General features: G+C 46.5%; 1 protein-coding gene across 3 annotated transcripts in view; it reads left to right on the top strand.

The window, feature by feature from the left end:
* The window catches only part of SPATA22 (spermatogenesis associated 22), a 44,648-nt gene extending 25,843 nt beyond the window's left edge, over positions 1–18,805 (top strand). For all 3 annotated transcript variants that reach the window (XM_068270763.1, XM_068270765.1, XM_068270764.1), the window contains 4 exons: positions 4,769–5,090; positions 5,514–5,652; positions 14,009–14,106; positions 17,369–18,805. In XM_068270763.1, coding sequence (XP_068126864.1) covers positions 4,769–5,090; positions 5,514–5,652; positions 14,009–14,106; positions 17,369–17,560 — 751 coding nt within the window. In that variant the 3' untranslated portion in view covers positions 17,561–18,805. The remainder of the gene's footprint in view (positions 1–4,768; positions 5,091–5,513; positions 5,653–14,008; positions 14,107–17,368) is intronic.
* The last annotated feature ends 960 nt before the right edge of the window (positions 18,806–19,765 follow it).

Raw genomic sequence — 19,765 nt, forward strand, 5'->3', positions numbered from 1 at the left:
TCTACCTTTTCCTCCCAGCCTGGGAGAACCACACACGGTACTCACCATGTAGAAACCCTAGGGGCACACCCCATACAACAGCCACCCTATCGAGTCCCTGAGTCTGTCCGTGACACTATGCGGAGGGAAATACAAGAAATGCTGCAGCTGGGGGTAATTCAACCCTCCAACAGCCCCTGGGCATCCCCTGTTGTACTTGTCCTTAAAAAAGATGGCAGCACCCGATTTTGTGTGGACTACAGACGTATTAATGACCAAACAGTCAATGATGCCTACCCCATGCCACACATTGATGAGCTGCTAGACCGCCTGGCAGGGGCTCGATATGTCACTACAGTAGACCTTAGCAAGGGATATTGGCAAATTCCCCTAACAACCCAAGCTCAAGAACGATCAGCCTTCATTACTCCTTTTGGCCTATATGAGTTCCTTAACATGCCCTTTGGAATGAAAAACGCTCCTGCCACCTTCCAGCGCACTGTGGACAAGCTGTTACAGAACTGTCATGACTTTGCCTGTGCCTATCTAGATGACATAGCTATATTTAGTAAAACCTGGGAGGAACATCTGCACCACATAAGCACTGTTTTAGAAAGGATTGCTAAGGCTGGACTTACCATTCGGCCAGACAAATGTCAGATGGGCATGGCTGAAGTGCAATACCTGGGACACAGAGTGGGAGGGGGAAAACTGAGACCAGAACCTGCTAAAGTAGAAGCTATCCAAAACTGGCCGCGTCCTCAAACCAAGAAACAAGTAATGGCATTTTTAGGCACTGCAAACTATTATCGCAAATTTGTTCTTCATTTCAGCACCACTGACAGATCTCACCAAGAAGAATATGCCACGTTTAGTGAATTGGACTTCATCCTGCCAACAAGCGTTTGAACAGTTAAAAGCAGCCCTCAGCAGCAACCCAGTATTGGCAGCACCAGACTACAAACGGCGGTTCATTGTCCAGACTGATGCATCTACCTATGGACTTGGAGCTGTTCTGAGCCAGGTAAACCAGGATGGGGAAGAACACCCTGTTGCATTTCTCAGCAGAAAACTGATGGATCAGGAAGTGGCATATGCCACAATAGAAAAGGAATGTCTAGCCATTGTTTGGGCCCTAAAAAAGCTCCAGCCCTACTTGTATGGACGTGAGTTTACTGTAGTAACTGATCACAATCCTTTAATCTGGCTGAACAGGATGGCAGGAGACAATGGCCGTCTACTACGCTGGAGTCTTGTCCTCCAACCTTTTAATTTTTCTATACAATACAGAAGAGGTAGACAACACCAAAATGCAGATGGGCTATCCCGTCAGGGGGACCCATAAACATTTACATATCAGGAGGGACATGTACCAGCATTAAGACCTGTGAAGGTCTTACCTGGTACATGCCTATGTGGGGAGGGGGAGAAGTTGTGACAATAGGTGATTGGATTAGGACTGCAGACTCTAATGTACAGTACTGTATTTGTTGTCCCATAGAAAACTCACCTTCCCCCCAAGCTCTGGAGACATCAGAGATACACCTTATCAGCCTCAGGCCATTCACTATTTAGGCTGCTGAGTGGTTGGCTCTCCACAGGAGGCAGACAGCTAGGCACCTGAGAGCAGAGCTGGTTTCATGTTTGTACCTCATGGAAAGCAGTTGGATTGTGTCTGGGGAAGGGAGAGCAGCTCACTGGATCTGTTGTGAGCCAGGAGAATTCCCCATGCGGCCAGGACACAGATAGGATGTGCTGAACTAAGTGTCCTGAGGCCCTGGACTGTGGACTGGTGTATCTCACCTGCATCTGGTCGTGTAGACTTGTCGGATGTCTACTGGATATTGGGACTGATGAGAACTGCATCTATTGGGACTGTTGGGATCTGTTGTGCACCTCTTGGACACCTTCTATTGGTGGAGTTACTAGAACTTTGGGACTTATGTTGCTTTGCCTGCGAAGCTGGGAATTGTGACTGCTTGGTAGGGGAATCTGGGACACTCCCTTGTGGATTATATAGTAATATTGTGAACTTTTTGTGTGAACTGTGTGACCAATAAATGCCCTGCCAGTCGGGTTTCGTTTAATCTGCCGCTATACACTGTGTCTCTGGGCTCTGTGGTCTCGGAACCGTCACAGTAGGTATGTGCCTTTAATGCTGACATACCTCAGCGCTGTGTAGTTCAGATGATGCAGGCTCTACCGGTCCCTGATTTGTCCCGTTAAAATCATAGACTTAGAAGTTGATGAGGAATAGACAGTGCTCTTCTGTCTGTCTGACTTCCGTCCCCTGCATCTTTCTCTTTTCTCCGCCCCTCTGCGTCCTCTCTGTGTTCGTTCTTTCTCTTGTTCATCAGCCTGGACAGAGCAGGAGCCGGCTCTCTGATCCTGGACGCGCAGGAGCTGGCATCGTCCGTCACTCCTGCGGTTCCTTGAGTCGGCACCGTGCAAGCAGGCTAACATTTCTGAGTGGAGAGGAGAAACTAGTGCTGGAGTCCTCTCCCGCAGGACGAAAGTGCACGTGCGCTGGTTACCAGCAATGCCCCGGAAGTACTTCTGGGCCGCGGTCATATTACAGGAGGGCGGAAGCATGAAAAAGTTAAAAAATCCGCTGATCACGGCAGCGGGGAGTGGCCAAAAACCGATGAGTGTCATCAGAGAGACATTTGGGTAATATGTTTTTTTATTATTTTAATTGAACACATTTCAGTTCCGCTTTAAGCCCCCTTGAGGCTGCTCGTCGCTCACCATCTCCCCGGGTGGCTCCTGACACCAGCAATACTGCCTGAAAGCCTGGCTGAGTTGCACTTCATCGCACATGCACGGCACATCTAGTTGCGCTACCCCGTCACGCTACTGTCCCTGGGAGTGTTCTGCACCTGCGCAATAAAACGTGCCTGGACGGGCCGCACATGTGCAACTAAATGCAACTTGGCCAGGCTTTCAGGCAATATTGCAGGTGACCGGAGCCACCCAGGGAGACAGAGAGGGACTGAGTGCCCTCAAGGGGGCTTAAGGAAGCCCCAGGTAAAAATGGTACCTGAGAGACACAGGTACACTTTAAGTATTCATTTATTAATTTTCCACTTTTTATGCTAATACTGTGGCTACCATTCTCAGAATTGCTATCTATAATACATTTTTGTAAACATTAGTAATTATATTGCATATTTTTAATAAAAGTACAAAGGCCTCAATTCACTAAGCTTATCTCCTGTCTTTAATAACTCTTCTAGAGTTGTTACCATGGTGATAAGGCATGTAGTATTCATGAAACATTTTACCTCAGGCAAACCTAAAGTTAACTCTTCTGTCTTTAAGTTAACTCTTTAATCCTTAAAATAACTCCAGAGTTAAAGACAGGCTGTTCATTAACTGCGTGTGAAAATAACTACAGAGGAGGTAACTTAACTACAGAGGAGGTAACTTAACTACAGAGGAGGTAACTTAACTACAGAAGAGGTAACGTAAGGAATGAAGAGATAAGATAACTCTCTTACTGTGTGGAAGTTTTCTCTTGCCTTATTATCTCCAGCATGATCTTAGTGAATTGAGACCATTGTCATTTATACGGCTATTCGCCTGGTTTGAGTACCGCAGAATATACCCTTGCCACCCCGGAGAGACGCTACCCAGAAAACTGTATTGTGTTAGAAAGAATAGATTGTGTTTACCCTTTCTCTCTTAGCTCAGATTGGATAGCGGGTTCCTCTCATTTCCTGAACAAAGGAGGTGGTAGCAGCCTTTTTACTGTAAAATTGTGCATGGTTGATTGTTGGTGTTTTCATGTGTTCCCTCCTGGCCTGTCTGTTTGCCCAATTCCAGCTACTCCTGCACATCAATTGCATCCATGAGATTGGGTGGTCTGTGGGCTGAAGGTAGGCACTAAGGGACGTTTTACACTTAAAGGAAACCAGAGCTCAAAAAAAGAAAAAGTTTTATTCATACCCAGGGCTTCCTCCAGCCCCATAAGCTCCCACGCCGACGTCCTCAGTCTTTTGCAGCTTTAGTACCGGGTCCTGTCGCTTCTGTCAATCGCGGCCAGTCTGACGTAAGAGAAGTGCGCTCTTTGCATATCTCTCCAGCAGCAGCTGGAGAGATACAGAGATGGCGCACTTCTCCTGCGTAGACGGGACCCGACTGGCTGAAGTGACGGGACCAGATGCCGAAGCTGCAGGCAACGGAGGACGGCGACATGGGAGCGATCAGAGCGGATGGGGCTGGAGGAAGCCCCAGGTATGTTTAAAACTTTTTCTTTTCTTGAGCTCTGGTGCACTTCAAAGAATTTTGTTGCATTGCGGTTTAATTTGGTTTTTTTTTTTTTCCTCCATAGCAGTGCATTGTGAAAAAGCTTCAGTTTTTCAGTGTATAGTGCGAAAAAGGCCATAGGGAAACATATACAGTGGACTAGACATCAGTTGGCCTTTCAGTTACAACTGACAGCAACGGAAATAGTCTAAAAGGACCCTAGGCGGTCTGGTCAGTAGGGGGCATGTGACAGTCACTTTTTGTTTTGTTTTTTCTGTTTAAAGAATAAATTAAATATCTTCGTGATTATAAGAGAGCTGGCATTGTGAATATTAGATTAAATAGTTTGGACATCTCCGATGACAAGGTCATGTCCTTTTGGTGCACGCTGAATGTATATATGTTTGTGATTGACAAGAGAATTTGTGTATTTTGATGCTATAGCTACAACACAGTTTCCTGTGGTGCACATTAAAAAAAATGGTCTGTTTGGTTGATAGATGTCGGTATGTACCGTAAATAATATGTACCACACTTACAGGTCCACAGACAAGAAAAACAGAGTGCGATTTGGAGATACAAATGTTTTACACTCCTATGCTGAAAATTCGAGCTCTACAAGCTACTACAGCCCGATGCAGAAGTCAGGCAATGTAAAAGGGCAGGCCGTTCATCAAATCTACTCTCCACAAGTTCATTCTTCACAACATCCTACAAAGCAAACACCCGGGTCATCTAATAGGTGGTACACCGTCGCTGCACCATCAGGATCAAAGACCGCTACAACACCCTATGCCTATAAAACCGCTAAAATGAGCAAAGATGATGCGTTTGCTGACATGCCAGAGGAGGAATTGGTGCAGGTACTATGATTGTGTATTTCTATAGAACTGGTAGCTTCCACAGCGCTTTACCTACCAATCTTCTGCCTAAGTTTGCACTATCGGCATGATCTAGTATGGAAAGCTTACAAATTACACCAAAGTTAGCTTTATTAGCATGACCAAGATTCATAAAGGCATTGCCAAAGCAGGGGGGTGGGGGTGTTCATGGGGTAGGGGTAAAGTGGGTTAGCAGTTTGTGGACATTTTTAGGTTTACAGTTCATTTATGCTCCTTTCAGTATGTGGCACACTGTGACATAGTGTGCAACGATTGTCACTGTGGGAGTAACTGAAAATGATTATACATTCCACATACAGTAATATGCATAAAACACACCATAATCCAGAGCTAGGGCTTTAAAGTATTGTGATGTAGTAATGCTTTCTTTCCTTCATTTTTAAGGCTGTATCCCGTAGTCAGGTTAAAGTAAAAGAGACACTTAAAAAACGCAAAACCTTGCGCATCATAACTGCGTCCATTGAAAGCATGAAGCATTGGAGTCAGCACAGCGACAAAGTCCCCCTGTTATTTGAACTAATAGGTATGCAATTTGGTAGAGTATGCTTGCAAACTATACTTGGAAAATTAAAGAAATGAAAGCCTAAAGTACACATGAGAGGGATATGGAGGCTGACATATTTACTGTATTTACTGTATTTCCTTTTAAAGTGAACCAGAGACGGGATAATGAAAAAGATTTATACATACCTGCTGGGGCTTCCTCCAGCCCCATGCGCCTGGATCACTCCCACACCGCCATCCTCCGATGTCTGCAACTACGGGAACCGGATACCCGCACTGCCGCCAGTCTAAGCATAAGTGAAGTGCGCTGTTTACGTATCTCTCCGGTAGCTGGCTCCGATGACTTCAGTGACGGGAGCCGGTTCTCGTAGTTGCAGACATCGGAGGATGGCGGAGTGGGAGTGATCCAGGCGCATGGGGCTGAAGGAAGCCCCAGGTATGTATAAATATTTTTCATTATCCCGTCTCTGGTTTCCTTTAAAGGAATTGTAACAAGGGATATGGAGGCTGACATGTATTTCCTTTTAAACAATACCAGTTGCCTGGCTGTCGTGCTTATCCTCTGCCTCTTGTACTTCCAACCATAGACCCTGAACAAGCATTTGCATGGTCATTTACATGGCAGTGACTGCAAGCCAGATAGCTAGAGATTAAGGTGTTGGGGCCCTGTGCCGCTTCTTAAGCTAAATGTCCCCCGTTGCATGTGTGCACGTGAACAGGGAGCGAAAGCTCCCTGCCAGCGACAGCTGTCCACACGTCTCGCCAGAAAGGCAGAGACGCGGCGTAAGCTGTTTGTGAATGGAGCATCCCCCGGCCGGATGCTCCATTCACTTGCGTAGGTCTCCTGTCGCTATCCCGCGTACACATGCGGGAGTAGCGACAATTCCGGCGAGGTTGCGGCGACAGCTGTAGCCGGCGATTGAACATGTCAATCACCTGGCGACAGCTCCGACGGGCGACGGTTCGGGGCGCGCGCGTAATACACACGGAACTGTCGCCGCAACACGCGCGTGCCACGTGGTTGCGGCGACGGCCGTCCCCCGTGAGTATGGACCTTTAGTCTAATAGCAATCAGTGTGTGATGGTGGGGTGGGAGGGAGGGGCGCACTTTGGTGTCTCAGCCTTGGGTGCTGGAGGACATTGTCCATGTGTACCATTACCATAAATGTCCAAAGAACAACATTACTCACCACTGTTGTAAGAAACGTACCACTCTTCTTGTGTGCAATGCAATCTTCAGGATCACAACATACAAAAGAGCTGGTAAAATATGTAAAATAAAGCGGATGATCACCACAATAGTGCATTGGTATTTGCTGATGGCAGAGGATTTAAAGGACAATGGAAGTTAGAAGAGACTGCCATATTCATTTCTATTTAAACAATGCCCTGCTGATCTGTTTGGCTGCAGTAGTGTTTGAATAACACCAGAAACAAGCATGCAGCTAATCTTGTCAGATCTGCCAGTAATGGAAATACAGTAAATATGGCAGCCTCCATATCTCTCTCTCTCGCTTCAGTTTTCCTTTAAAAGATGCTGCTGCTAACATTTTGGTATTAAAGGACACCTTAGTGGGTCAGATATTTTGGTGGCAAAATTGGGACTTATGCATCCTCAGTAAGAATGCAAGCAAGTTAACCACTCTGCGACCGCCTAACGCCGATGGCGGCCACAGATTGGCTCCCACAGGACCGCCTAATGCCTCCTGGCCGCAATAGCAGCATAGGGGGCGATATACAGACTGGGAACGCGAACAATCACTCGCGTTCCCATGCCTGTCGGCCGTTGACAGCCAAACCGGAAGTGTTCGCCGGCGGGTCCTGGACCATTGGAGCGGGGCTGCGAGGGCACCGATCGGCTGCAGGGGGCTGAGGGAAGCCCCAGGTGAGTTAATCTCATTTTTTTACTTGCCTTTAGGTTCACTTTAAGTCTCCTAAAAAAATGAGTTTTACTCACCTGGGGCTTCCCTCAGTCCCTGCAGCCGATCGGTGCCCTCGCCGTGTCTCTGCGATGCTCCCGTCCCCGCCGGCGACCACTTCCGGTTTCGCTGTCGGGACCCGACAGGCATGGGAACGCGAGTGATTCTTCGCGTTCACAGCCACAATATCGCCCCCTATGCTGCTATTGCGGCCTCCTAGCCGCAATAGCAGCATGGTTTTTAATATGTATTGTACTGTACATACACATGTTTATGTCATCATATCACATGAGGCCTTGGGTACACTTTAAATTACATTCAGTAAAGTTCCTGTTTAACCACTTAAGTACCAGCAGCCTCTGCCCCCTCAAGGACCAGAGACTGCTGGTACAATACCGACGGAATCCAGACGAATCGCTGCGCATACCCGCCACAACCGCCGCACGCTGGGATCCTCCTCACATAGACTCTGTCGTCTCTATGACGGCAGTCATGTGAGCTGGTCAGGAGCCGCTTTCATTGGCTCCTGGCCGTGTCTATCAATGTAAGCCAATGGGAGCGGCTGACTGACTCACATGGCTCTGCCGTCATAGAGACAGACAGAGCTAGTAAACTGCAGCGAGACGTCAGGTTTGAGCGGCACGATTGACGGGGAGAGACGGAAACGGCGGATGCGCTCTGCAGCGGTGATTGAAAACTACGCCCTGCCAGCAAGGAGCCCACCAAACCAGGGCGTAGATTTCAATCACCGCGGTCCTAAAGTAGTTAAGAAGGTTGGCTGCCTCCACTTCTTTATGCAAAAAAACAAAACAAAAGGGTTGGAGCACATCAGCAAACACAAGCAAATATAGCGGAACATTTGAGCAATCCCTGCCCTATGTCGAGACTCGAGCTGAAACGTTGCTCAGGCTACATTTTGTTCTGAAGCTGAGTTCTTTATATCCCTTTATAGATGCAGCATCAATAACAGTATAAATGCATCATTGACCACTGGCTACTTGTAAAGCCTTCTGTGCGGAGAGGTTTCAGAGTACAGATATTCCTTAATTAGTGCTCAATGCTTGGTGAGAATAGACATCATTAGGCACGGCTGTACCATGCTTAGTGACGCCCGAGACATTCAAATGAACAAGGGTTCATCTCATAATGGCCGTACACATACTTGTGTCCATCTTACTAGCAAATAAAAGCCTGTTGAGCATGGTACAGCTCTTATGTAAGCAATATGGGGGAAGATAGCTGTATGAATGATGTTTGGGGAGGGGGTGGGGAGTTTGCAGTGACAGTGGTGACATCCTATGGAAGACCCAAAAGGGCAAGGAGGGCTGGAACAGAGATGTGGTTCATAATGTTGGTGTACCTGTGCAGATGGATGCAGTGCAGCGGGTATAGACAGCCACGTAATGAGAGAAGTATAGCAATAGCGGTGGCCTCATTCTGTTGAGGTATTAGGGTCCATGGCTTCAATTCACCAAGCATCTCCGCATGCGGTAAAGCAAAAAACAACTGAATGTTCTGTAAAATGTCAATTCACTAATGCTGCCTGGATAACTGTAATTACCGACTAGTGAGGTAAATTACGCACTAAATTCTTCATAAATGTAAATTTACAAAGAATAGAGCAAGGCCTCCATTCACTAAGGGACATTCAGTCAATCAAATCCATTCAAGAAAATACTGCATTCGGTATTTCTGATTCTTGTTTTTTTATTTTGCTTAAGATTTTACAAATGGGGGGGTGATGTTTGGTAAAATAGGTCTAAATCCATTAGGTAAGGTAGTAACTCTAAAGTATTCTGTAAATACTGATCCATGTGGTATTTGTTCCTAGATTCGGCTGCGTGTTGCATAAACCTGCAGCATGCCGTCCAGGTTCACACCGAAGTACGATCTTGACGGCAGTCCATGAAATAGATAGGCAGCGTTTCCCCGCCCCTCTTGGTTGCCTGGAAACACTGCAGATTCAGGCATAGTGGAAATAGGCCCTTATGTGCAAAAATGTGCTCACTATGCACATTTCTAGAATCCTCTGGAACTAGAAATGCTCTCTGTGGATAATCAGCATTGGGAATTGCCAGTTAGTTGATCTGTATTTCCGAAACCCGATTCCTGCACATTAGTGGTTCCACTGGGAAAATATTTATTTTAATTAAGGGCCGGTTCACTGCAACGGGTGAAAAACTGATCCGTCAAACAGATCCATTTCTATTGGGCGCAAGGTTTTCATCCGTGACCTTCCATTACGTTACCGATCGGTCAATGTGATGCATCCGTCCATTTGTAAAAATTGCTTCCTCCACCAAACTTGCCGTCCATTTGGCAGAACGGGCCAAATGGATCCTATTCAGGGGCGTAACTAGAAGTCAATAGGCCCCCCCGCAAGAATTTGAGTGCCCACTCAGGGCTGTTTTGGGGGGGGGGGGCAGGTAGGGGCGCAAGATGAGGAGAGCTTTGCACATCGGCGGGGTGGGGGGACAGTCCTCCCCCCCCCCCCCCCCCCTCACCTCGGGCTCTCCCCTCTGCGCTCCCCTCCTGCATCTCTTACTAGCATTATGAAGGTAAAAAGAGAAAGAAGAGGTGCTGGCACAGCAAGCCGTCTACCATCCAGGGAGGAGGGGGGTATGAGAAGGGTATGAGTCAAGCGCCATGCATTCTTAGCGTGCTCAGGCCAAAGTGATTTGCAAACATGGAGGAAGGAGGAAACAAAGCGCCGGCACTGCTGTCAAACACATTTATTCATGGCAAGATGGATAAAAACGCATATGTCCATGCAAGGATTTGTATAAAAAACACATACCGTTAGTATCAATTGGAAGGAGCGGTGGGTGCAAAAGGTGGTGGTGGTGCAGTGCCTGACGGCCGTTTCGCGCTATTTGCGCTTCTACGGAGGCTGCATATAGGTGCTGGCGCGGGCAGGCTTATATAATAACCTTAAGTCTGCCTGCGGTGATTCGCCGCCATTCGCGCCGCCCCCCTGAGCATCACTACAAGCCTCCGCATTGGCTGCATTAGCCGCTCATGTAAGCGGAAGCAGCTGGAGGCTTAGTGACGTCGGATATTCTCCTGCTACGGTGGCCTGCATGGGAGACACTCTATTAGGTCTCCCAGGCAACGTTTGCGAAGCCAGGCCAATAATGTAGTCAAGGAGATTATACTGCCATCTTGTGGCCAAAATAAGTAATGCAGCTGAAAGACGTCGAGAGTCTCTACAGCCGCATCCCCCATGAATTGGGGGTACAGGCTGTGAGAGCTTTCCTTGACAGAACAAATAAAAGTGAGGATTGTAAAAACTTCATATGCAACTGCTTGATGTTTGTCCTTTCCCATAATGCTTTTTTATTCGACGGGTCGTGGTATTGGCAGGTGTCTGGGACCGCCATGGGCACTGCGGTCTCATGCACCTATGCCAATATTTTTCTTGCATGGTTTGAGGAACAATATGTTCATTCTAAAACCAACCCGTTTCGCGGCCAGCTCAGGATGTGGTCCAGGTATGTGGACGACGTCCTTATTTTCTGGTCTGGGACTTGTGCAACCTTTGATGAATTTTTAGTGTACCTTAACAACAATACCATGAATATGGCTTTCACTGCCACAATTAACCAGAGTAGGGTTGCCTTCCTAGACCTGGAGCTGGTGATACAAGGTAACAACTTGATTCCTAGGGGCTTCCGGAAACCAACTGCCTCCAATGCACTTTTGCACAGATCGAGTTTCCACCCTGACCATGTCACCTTATCAATCCCCTATAGCCAGTTTCTCAGGCTACGTAGGAATAATGCAGATGATGCAAGCTTCATATCCCAATCTGAAGAACTGGGCAACAGACTCATGAGTAGAGGATATGAACAAGAAGTTATCCAGAAGGCTTTTAGAAAAGCTTATAGAACAGATAGGAAACAGCTTCTGGAGAGACGGCATCGGGACAAAGCTAAAAATTTAAAAAGAGGGCAGGTCCCATTTACTTTTGAATTTACCCCTATGTCTGGCAAGATCAAGGAGATCACCAAGAAGCATTGGGATCTCCTTTTGAGGGACCCCGTCTTGAAGCCACTGGTGGAAAATGGACCTTTGTTTTCTTTTAAGAGGGCTCCAACCATTGGCTCTAAGATAAGCAGAAGCGAGTTTGTATCGCAGAGTAGTGGCAGTAATTGGTTGAGTGGCCATTTACCACAGGGGAACCACAGATGTGGACGGTGCGTATCGTGTGAACTCATGGCTATTGGCTCACAGTATCAGGTGGGCCCATTGCGCCGTAGTGTGCGAGACTTTTTTACTTGCCAGACGTCTTTTTCCGTATATGCATTGTGGTGCCCCTGCGGTAGGTTTTACATAGGGGAAACAACCAGATCTCTCAATAGGAGGTTCCGTGAACATTTTCACTCGATTGAGTCAGGTAAAGGCTCTACTCGGGTGATTGCGCACATGAGAGAGGCCCATCAGGCAGACCCCACGAAGTTAACCTTTGCTGGATTGTTACAAGTACCACCTTCAAGACGTGGAGGAAACAGGGAGAGAAAGTTGAAAAGAGAAGAGGCCCGCATGATATTGAGGACTGATGCCATGGGCCCACTTGGAATGAACGACCACACAGACCTCTCATGTTTCTTGGATCCCTGATCATTTGTGCTGCTTCTTTCCTTTTCAAGGGCATGAGATACATACATAAAGTGTATTAGATGATTATTTATTCCTCTGTATACATGCAACAAGGCAATTCCTCCTTCCGTCCATCCCCTTTCCCCTTCCCGTTCCATCCGCCATGTTAGGTGGTTGGCTCTTTTCCTCCCCCTTCCCTCCCTTTCCCCAGTCCCGTCACCTTCCCATCCCTTCCCACCCTATTTTCCTAACCTCCCCCTTCCCCTGTGTTTCCGTCCCTCCCCCCTTTTTCCCTCCCGTCCCTGTCTTCCCCCTCACCCTATACCCAGTCCCTGAGGAATCCATGTTGCATTAAGGTCCCCTATTTATGCCAATTTCCTTGATGTGCCCTGCTGCTGCCTTTATAATGCTTTTGGCAGCATTGGCACCTAGGTTATCCACTTGGTTTGTGCCCTTCAACGACTGGCCCTCATGCTCCTTAGAGCCACTTATTAGCAATGTGTAATATATAAGTACCGAGATATATTGCCTCCTTTTTCCTCGGTATGGCCTTTCCAAGAGGGGTGAACATGTAGCAATACGCACATTGCTCCCCCTTGATTTTCTGTTTTTAATAGTTTCCCATACCCCTTCCATCACTTAAGTCGGTACCAATGTAATAGAGCATATTTGCACTAAGAACAGGGTCCCTGTTTGATGCACTATATTATATATGATGACGCTGTTATCACTAATTTTGTCACATCCACCCAATTTTTCTAATTTTTGATTCTGAGGTCCAATTTCAGATTTTGATACCTAATTTTTTTAACACAAATCAGGTTCACAAAAAATGCACTTTGCACTTTATCAAGGGACACTAGTGTTTGCACTTTAATAATTAGCATAAGTTGTTTTTGCAACTCCAATATGACTCTGTAGTCTCTTAATTGGCTTTATTTTTGCACAAATATGCACTTTGCAGCTTTCAGCTGCATTACTTATTTTGGCCACAAGATGGCAGAATAATCTCCTTGACTACATTATTGGCCTGGCTTCGCAAACGTTGCCTGGGAGACCTAATAGAGTGTCTCCCATGCAGGCCACCGTAGCAGGAGAATATCCGACGTCACTAAGCCTCCAGCTGCTTCCGCTTACATGAGCGGCTAATGCAGCCAATGCGGAGGCTTGTAGTGATGCTCAGGGGGGCGGCGCGAATGGCGGCGAATCACCGCAGGCAGACTTAAGGTTATTATATAAGCCTGCCCGCGCCAGCACCTATATGCAGCCTACGTAGAAGCGCAAATAGCGCGAAACGGCCGTCAGGCACTGCACCACCACCACCTTTTGCACCCACCGCTCCTTCCAATTGATACTAACGGTATGTGTTTTTTATACAAATCCTTGCATGGACATATGCGTTTTTATCCATCTTGCCATGAATAAATGTGTTTGACAGCAGTGCCGGCGCTTTGTTTCCTCCTTCCTCCATCTCTTACTAGCAGCAGCGGCAACAGCTCTACATGCCTCCATTCACCGCCCTAGGTCCCGATCTGCGAGGGCTGCTTCCTCTATTGCCACTGATCCTATTGAATGACATATGATACGTTCACATCCGTTAGGATCCAGTATAGCGGACCGTATATAATGCCAACGTGAACCAGTCCTAATCCAGTTCCATCAAAACAGGAAGTGATGTTTGTTTTCTCTGCCTCGTTTTTGTGCAATGCAGTATTAATATGGGTAATGTATGGAGTCGATTCTGCTTCATTTTGGTATTACACACACCAACTTGCAGTTCTGCAACGTTCTCTGAATATTGAACATATAAAGTAAACTATTGATGCTTTGCTAGTAATATGCTTTTGTTTTGGCCAGCTACGCTTGATTCTGCCGTTTGCACTGGTAGCCATGGATCAAAAGTATTCATCTTGCGGGATGGCAAAATCCAAGTTGAATGTGTATTCTATGAAATTGTGAGTAACTTTTCCTAATTACTTCTTTCTGTTAGAATGAATATGAATTTTATATTGGTGCCTAGTTAATCTGGGGTCAAAACCTCTCATATCACTAGGACACAACTTTACTGTGTAATGGCCTAAGGCCGTGTTTCCATTTGAAAAGTGATGCGAGTGTGGCTACGCAGCCGCATCGCATCACTTCCGTCGCCGGCCGCATCACTTCCGTATCTCCGATGCGAAGTGTATCCAGCAGATGGGACTCGGCTGCGGGCGGATGCGGCCGTGCGAAAATCTGCAGCATGCTGCAGATTATCGGATCGCACCGCTCCGCACACTATGCACGCAGTAGAAACTGTTCCACTGGCGTGCATGTGTTTCAGGACACCTGCGGTGCGATGCGGCTATGTAGCCGCATCGCACCGCTCCTAGTGGAAACGAGCCCTTAAAGAGACACTGAAGCGAGAATAAAACTCGCTTCAGAGCTCATAGTTAGCAGGGGCACGTGTGCCCCTGCTAAAGCGTCGCTATCCCGCGGCTAAACGGGGGTCCCTTACCCCCAAACCCCCCCGCAAAATCTACGACCAACTTGGTCGTAGATTTTGCTGCTGTTGAGGCAGAGCTAACGGCTGCAGCCCTGCCTCTCAGCGCCGTCTGTCAGCGGCGCATCGTCGTCTCTCCCCCGCCCCTCTCAGCGAAGGAAGACTGAGAGGGGCGGGGGAGAGGCGGAGATACGCGCTGACAGACGCGCGTGAGGCAGGGCTGCGGCGGTTAGCCCTGCCTCAATCCGGAAGAGATCCCCGGCTGCACGGAGGGGATTTCGGGGGGTAAGGGACCCCCGTTTAGCCGCGGGATAGCGGCGTTTTTGCAGGGGCACACATGCCCCTGCTAACTATGAGCTCTGAAGTGAGATTTATTCTCGCTTCAGAGTCTCTTTAAGGATACCTGAAGTGACATGTGACATGATGAGATAGACATGTGTATGTACAGTGCCTAGCACACAAATAACTATGCTGTGTTCCTTTTTTTCTTTCTCTGCCTGAAAGAGTTATATATCAGGTATGTAAGTGGCTGATTCAGTCCTGACTCAGACAGGAAGTGACTAGAGTGTGACCCTCACTGATAAGAAATTCCAACTATAAAACACTTTCCTAGCAGAAAATGGCTTCTGAGAGCAAGAAAAAGATAAAAAGAGGAAGTTCGTATCAGTGAGGGTCACACTGTAGTCACTTCCTGTCTGAGTCAGGACTGAGTCAGCCACTTACATACCTGTTATATAACTCTTTCAGGCAGAGAAAGAAAAAAGGAACACAGCATAGTTATTTGTGTGCTAGGCACTGTACATACCCATGTCTATCTCATCATGTCACATGTCACTTTGGGTATCCTTTAAAGAGTATCTGTAAGGGGGAAAAAAGTGCCCCTATGGGGTACTTACCTCAGGAGGGGGAAGCCTCTGGAATCTAATGAGGCTTCCCTGTCTTCCTGTGTAGCCTTAATCTAGCACTGGTCCCCATCGCAAAGGTGCACACAGGCACAGTAGCACCTGCAGCATGTGCCAATCAGGCTCAGCTATTTCCTCCGGAGCCCAAAAGGGAAGATGGTACTGTGCATGTGCTGGATCCCAAAGGTAAATATTGCCATCTGCTGGTGTCTGGGGGTCCCAGTGCTGGATCAGTGCTGCACAGGAGGAAGCCTCATTAGAATCCAGAGGCTTCACCCTCCTGAGGTAAGTACCCCCCAGGGGTTCTTTGTCTCTTGCAGGTTCTCTTTAAGTCACAAAATAGTAAGTAAGGACCCTATCACACTATGGGGCATATACACAAAAGTATGATACAGTTGCCATTTGCAGAGAGCACACATAGCAAATGTTGCACAATTACCACAGCCCACTTAAGGCCCCATTCACATGACAGAATTCATATGCAGATTGCGTTTTTTTAAATTTGCGTTCACAGCTCATCTAACACAAGTCAATAGTAATGCACTTGTTTCTTGTTTGTTTTTTTAAGTGAAAATGCATTTTGATGCAACAAAAGTAGAAACACAATTGTGCCCTCATTTGAGAGTGTGAAAGGGGCCTTTATACATGAAGATGACTAGCAGCACCAAACATCTTTTAAAAACTGCAGAATGTATATTTATCTGTTATAATCTTTTTCAGACAGCGGTATAGCAGGATTATGCTAAATATTCAGTACACATAGTACTGATATTTCATGATTTGTGATATGATGTAAACTGAATCATTAGCCAAAATGATCTCTTGGGAACCATAATTGTGAGATCTGTTTGCTGCATTTTTTGGGTCTGGCTCCTTTCTTTAGGCCCCTTATTGCGGTGCCTTGTGGTGCGCCAGAAGTATCCGAGCCGATGCAAGGAAGTGCTTAAAGGAATACTTAAGTCAAAATAAAAAAATGATTTTTACTCACCTGGGGCATCCCTCAGCCCCCTGAAGCTGTATGGTGCCCTCGCAGCCTGGCTCCGATCCCCCTGTCCCCGCTGGCGGCTACTTCTGGGTTCGGCGACAGCCGCCGACAGGCTGGGAATGCGAGTGATTCTCTACGTTCCCAGCCGCTATATCACCCTCTATGCTGCTATAGCGTATATGTTATACGCTATAGCAGCATAGAGGGTGATATAGCGGCTGGAAACGCGGATAATCACTCGGGTTCCTAGCCTGTCGGCGGCTGTCGCCGAACCCGGAAGTAGCCGCCGGCGGGGACAGGGGGATCGGAGCCAGGCTGCGAGGGCACCATACAGCTTCAGGGGGCTGAGGGATGCCCCAGGTGAGTAAAAATCATTTTTTTATTTTGACTTAAGTATTCCTTTAACACACGTGCTTGGGGTAACGTAGGTCTAAGGGTGACGCACCTTGTGTAAACTACAGTGTGGTGCGTGACAGCGCACATGAGCGGAGCAAAGGAAATCCCAAGAAATCCCAGTGTTGTACTTCCTGCCCAGCAGGAAGTATGTCACTGAGCAGGGGCGGTGCTATGCATATGACCCTATTGGTGCACTCTGCCGCAGGGTCATATGTTTTGCAGCAGGAGCATCGCTTTCCCACCGCAACAAAAAAAATAAGTATTAAAAAAAACAGCCTTAAAGAGTCACATTCTGTTTTACTGTGTATGGATTAAAAGTTACGATTCAGCCCATTACCTCATAACTCAGTTTCGGTCCATTAGCAAGCTGCCCCCCCCTCGGTTTGTGTAATTTAGATGTTTTTGCATCGACTCGGATCTTCTCATAACGTCTTATTCTTCAATGTGTTTCTTAGGACCGAGACTTACCAAGACTGATCAGAGGACGGCTTCATCGGGTCATGGGAAACTATGACAAAAAGAAGGACCAGCTGAAGTGTTATTCTGTGAGACCGGCCTCCCCTGCAGAGCAGCAAACCTTCATGGATCTGGTCAGAGCCTCCAGTCATGAGTTAGAGCAGTACCTCAAGACAATGAATGAAATATAGACTTTGGACAGGCTAGAGTTAGCATGAAATATGTCCATTAATAAGGATAATTTATTTATAGAAAAAGTTTGACTTTTTGCTTTTTTTTTTTTTCCGCTCTTTGTTTGTATGTCACACTTTAATGTTCGTTTTAGTGACCCAAGAACAGGCATCCATGTCAGGCTTTAACCGCTTACAGACCGCGGTAATTGAAATCTATGCCCTGTTTGCGGCTTCTTAGTCCTTCCAGGGTGCAGATTTCAATTACCACGCCCACATGGACCCGCCGTAACTGCTAATTATGCCGTTCTCCTGTCACTATGACGGCAGAGCTCTGTGAGCTGATCAGGAGCCGATTTCTTTGGCTCCTGACCTCGTGATCACTGTGAGCCAATCTTATTGGCTCACATTGATCACAAGGTCAGGAGCCAATGAAATCGGCTCCTGCCCGGCTCACAGACCTCTACTGTCATAGTAACGGCAGAGCGAGGGGCCTGCGGTGGCGGGTCCTTGCGGCGACGTGACTTTTGGAGCCATTTTTTGGTACCAGCAGTCTCTGGTCCTTAAGGAGCCAAAGACCGCTGGCATGCAAGCGGTTAACAAATGTCACTCTTCCACGTGATCACCACTTGTGAACACGGCTAAAGGTGGCCACTAACGGTCCAATTTCTAGCGAAAAATCGTTTGAGCGATCAGAAATTCTGATCGGACGAAAAATTGTTCACTACACCATCAACTAACCAATCATTGCTTCCTATCTATCACGACCACCAAAAAAATCCAAATTTTCGTTTGACGAAAATTCATTTGGGCGACATTTTTTTCACTCGTTCATAATCGATTGTGTTCACCAATGGAGATTATTTACAACCAATCCGATCAGAATTTCTGATCGCTCGAACGATTTTTCGCTAGAAATTGGACTGTTAGTGGGCAGCTTAAGTCTTTATTAAGACCCTCCTACCTCCTAATAAAGACTTATTGACAAGTGATAACGTGGAATAGTAAAAAACGTTAAAGCCCAGCATGGATGCCTGTTTTTTAATTTGATTTGCTGTTATCCATGGCGGCATTCATTTTGATTTTCTTGTTCTTTTTTGAGAATTAAGTTTTAATGTTATGCAGATGCTAGTAGAATATATTTACGGTTTTCACTAAATAAATGTTCGATTTGGAGAATTCAGAGCTATCCCCAGAGAGACAGTAATGCATTGGACCTCAGCTGTAATTTTGCTTTTGTGTTATACATAAAATGTACTAAATATACACTTACCTACGTTTAGCAGCTACTTTGAACACATGAATTTTCTTGGAGTATCTGGAATCACCCGGCTTGGGTACACTTTAAAAATGGGCTATGCAAAAAACACCACCCAAACTTTTATATGAGGGGTTAGACCAGGCATGGGCAAACTTGGCCCTTCAGCTGTTAAAGAACTACAAATCCCACAATGCATTTGCCTTTATGAGTCATGACTGCGGCTGTTAGACTCCTGCAATGCATTGTGGGACTTGTAGTTCCTCAACAGCTGGAGGGCCAAGTTTGCCCATGCCTGGGTTAGACTAACAGTAGTATTGCATTGTTATAAAGTCATCTTGCCAATTTGTCGTTTACAGCAAAAATGTGTCTATACATTGGTTGGTCAGTGGTTATTCCCCTAACGTGGGGGTCTGATGGCCTATCACCTTTCTACTAACTAGTCAATTTTTTGCAGTAATTGACAGGACGACTTTATAACAATGCAATACTATATAGTTAGTGTATCCCTCATATAAGTTTGGGGGGTGGTTTTTGTAAAGCCGAACAGTACAGTAAATTATACAGTAAATTATAGTTATATTTTACGTACCATAGTACTATTGTGAAGGGCCAATAGGGATTGCTGTCTCAATCCCAGTGTTTATTCATGTTATACCCAATTCTCCTAATTAGTTGATGTGTTTGTGTCAGTATGGGAAAGAGACGAGCCTCCATCAGGTTTTTGTTACATTGAGCTTCTACTTTGGAGTAATTACCTCACTTCCTGTTGCATGACAGGAAGTGAGAGAAACTTCTCTTTTGGGAGCATACCCATCAATTAAACTTCACTGGTTTTGGTTTTTGCTGGTGTAAAACATACCTTCTAGCTAGAATTATTTAATTTCATCTGTATAAAGAATAAGCTACAGGAAGTCATGCAAGAAGCACATCAGTCCAGGGGCGTATCTGGGTAATATAGCGCCTGT

This window comes from Hyperolius riggenbachi, chromosome 2, assembly GCF_040937935.1.
Source record: "Hyperolius riggenbachi isolate aHypRig1 chromosome 2, aHypRig1.pri, whole genome shotgun sequence".
In the NCBI taxonomy this organism is placed as follows: Eukaryota; Metazoa; Chordata; class Amphibia; order Anura; family Hyperoliidae; genus Hyperolius; species Hyperolius riggenbachi.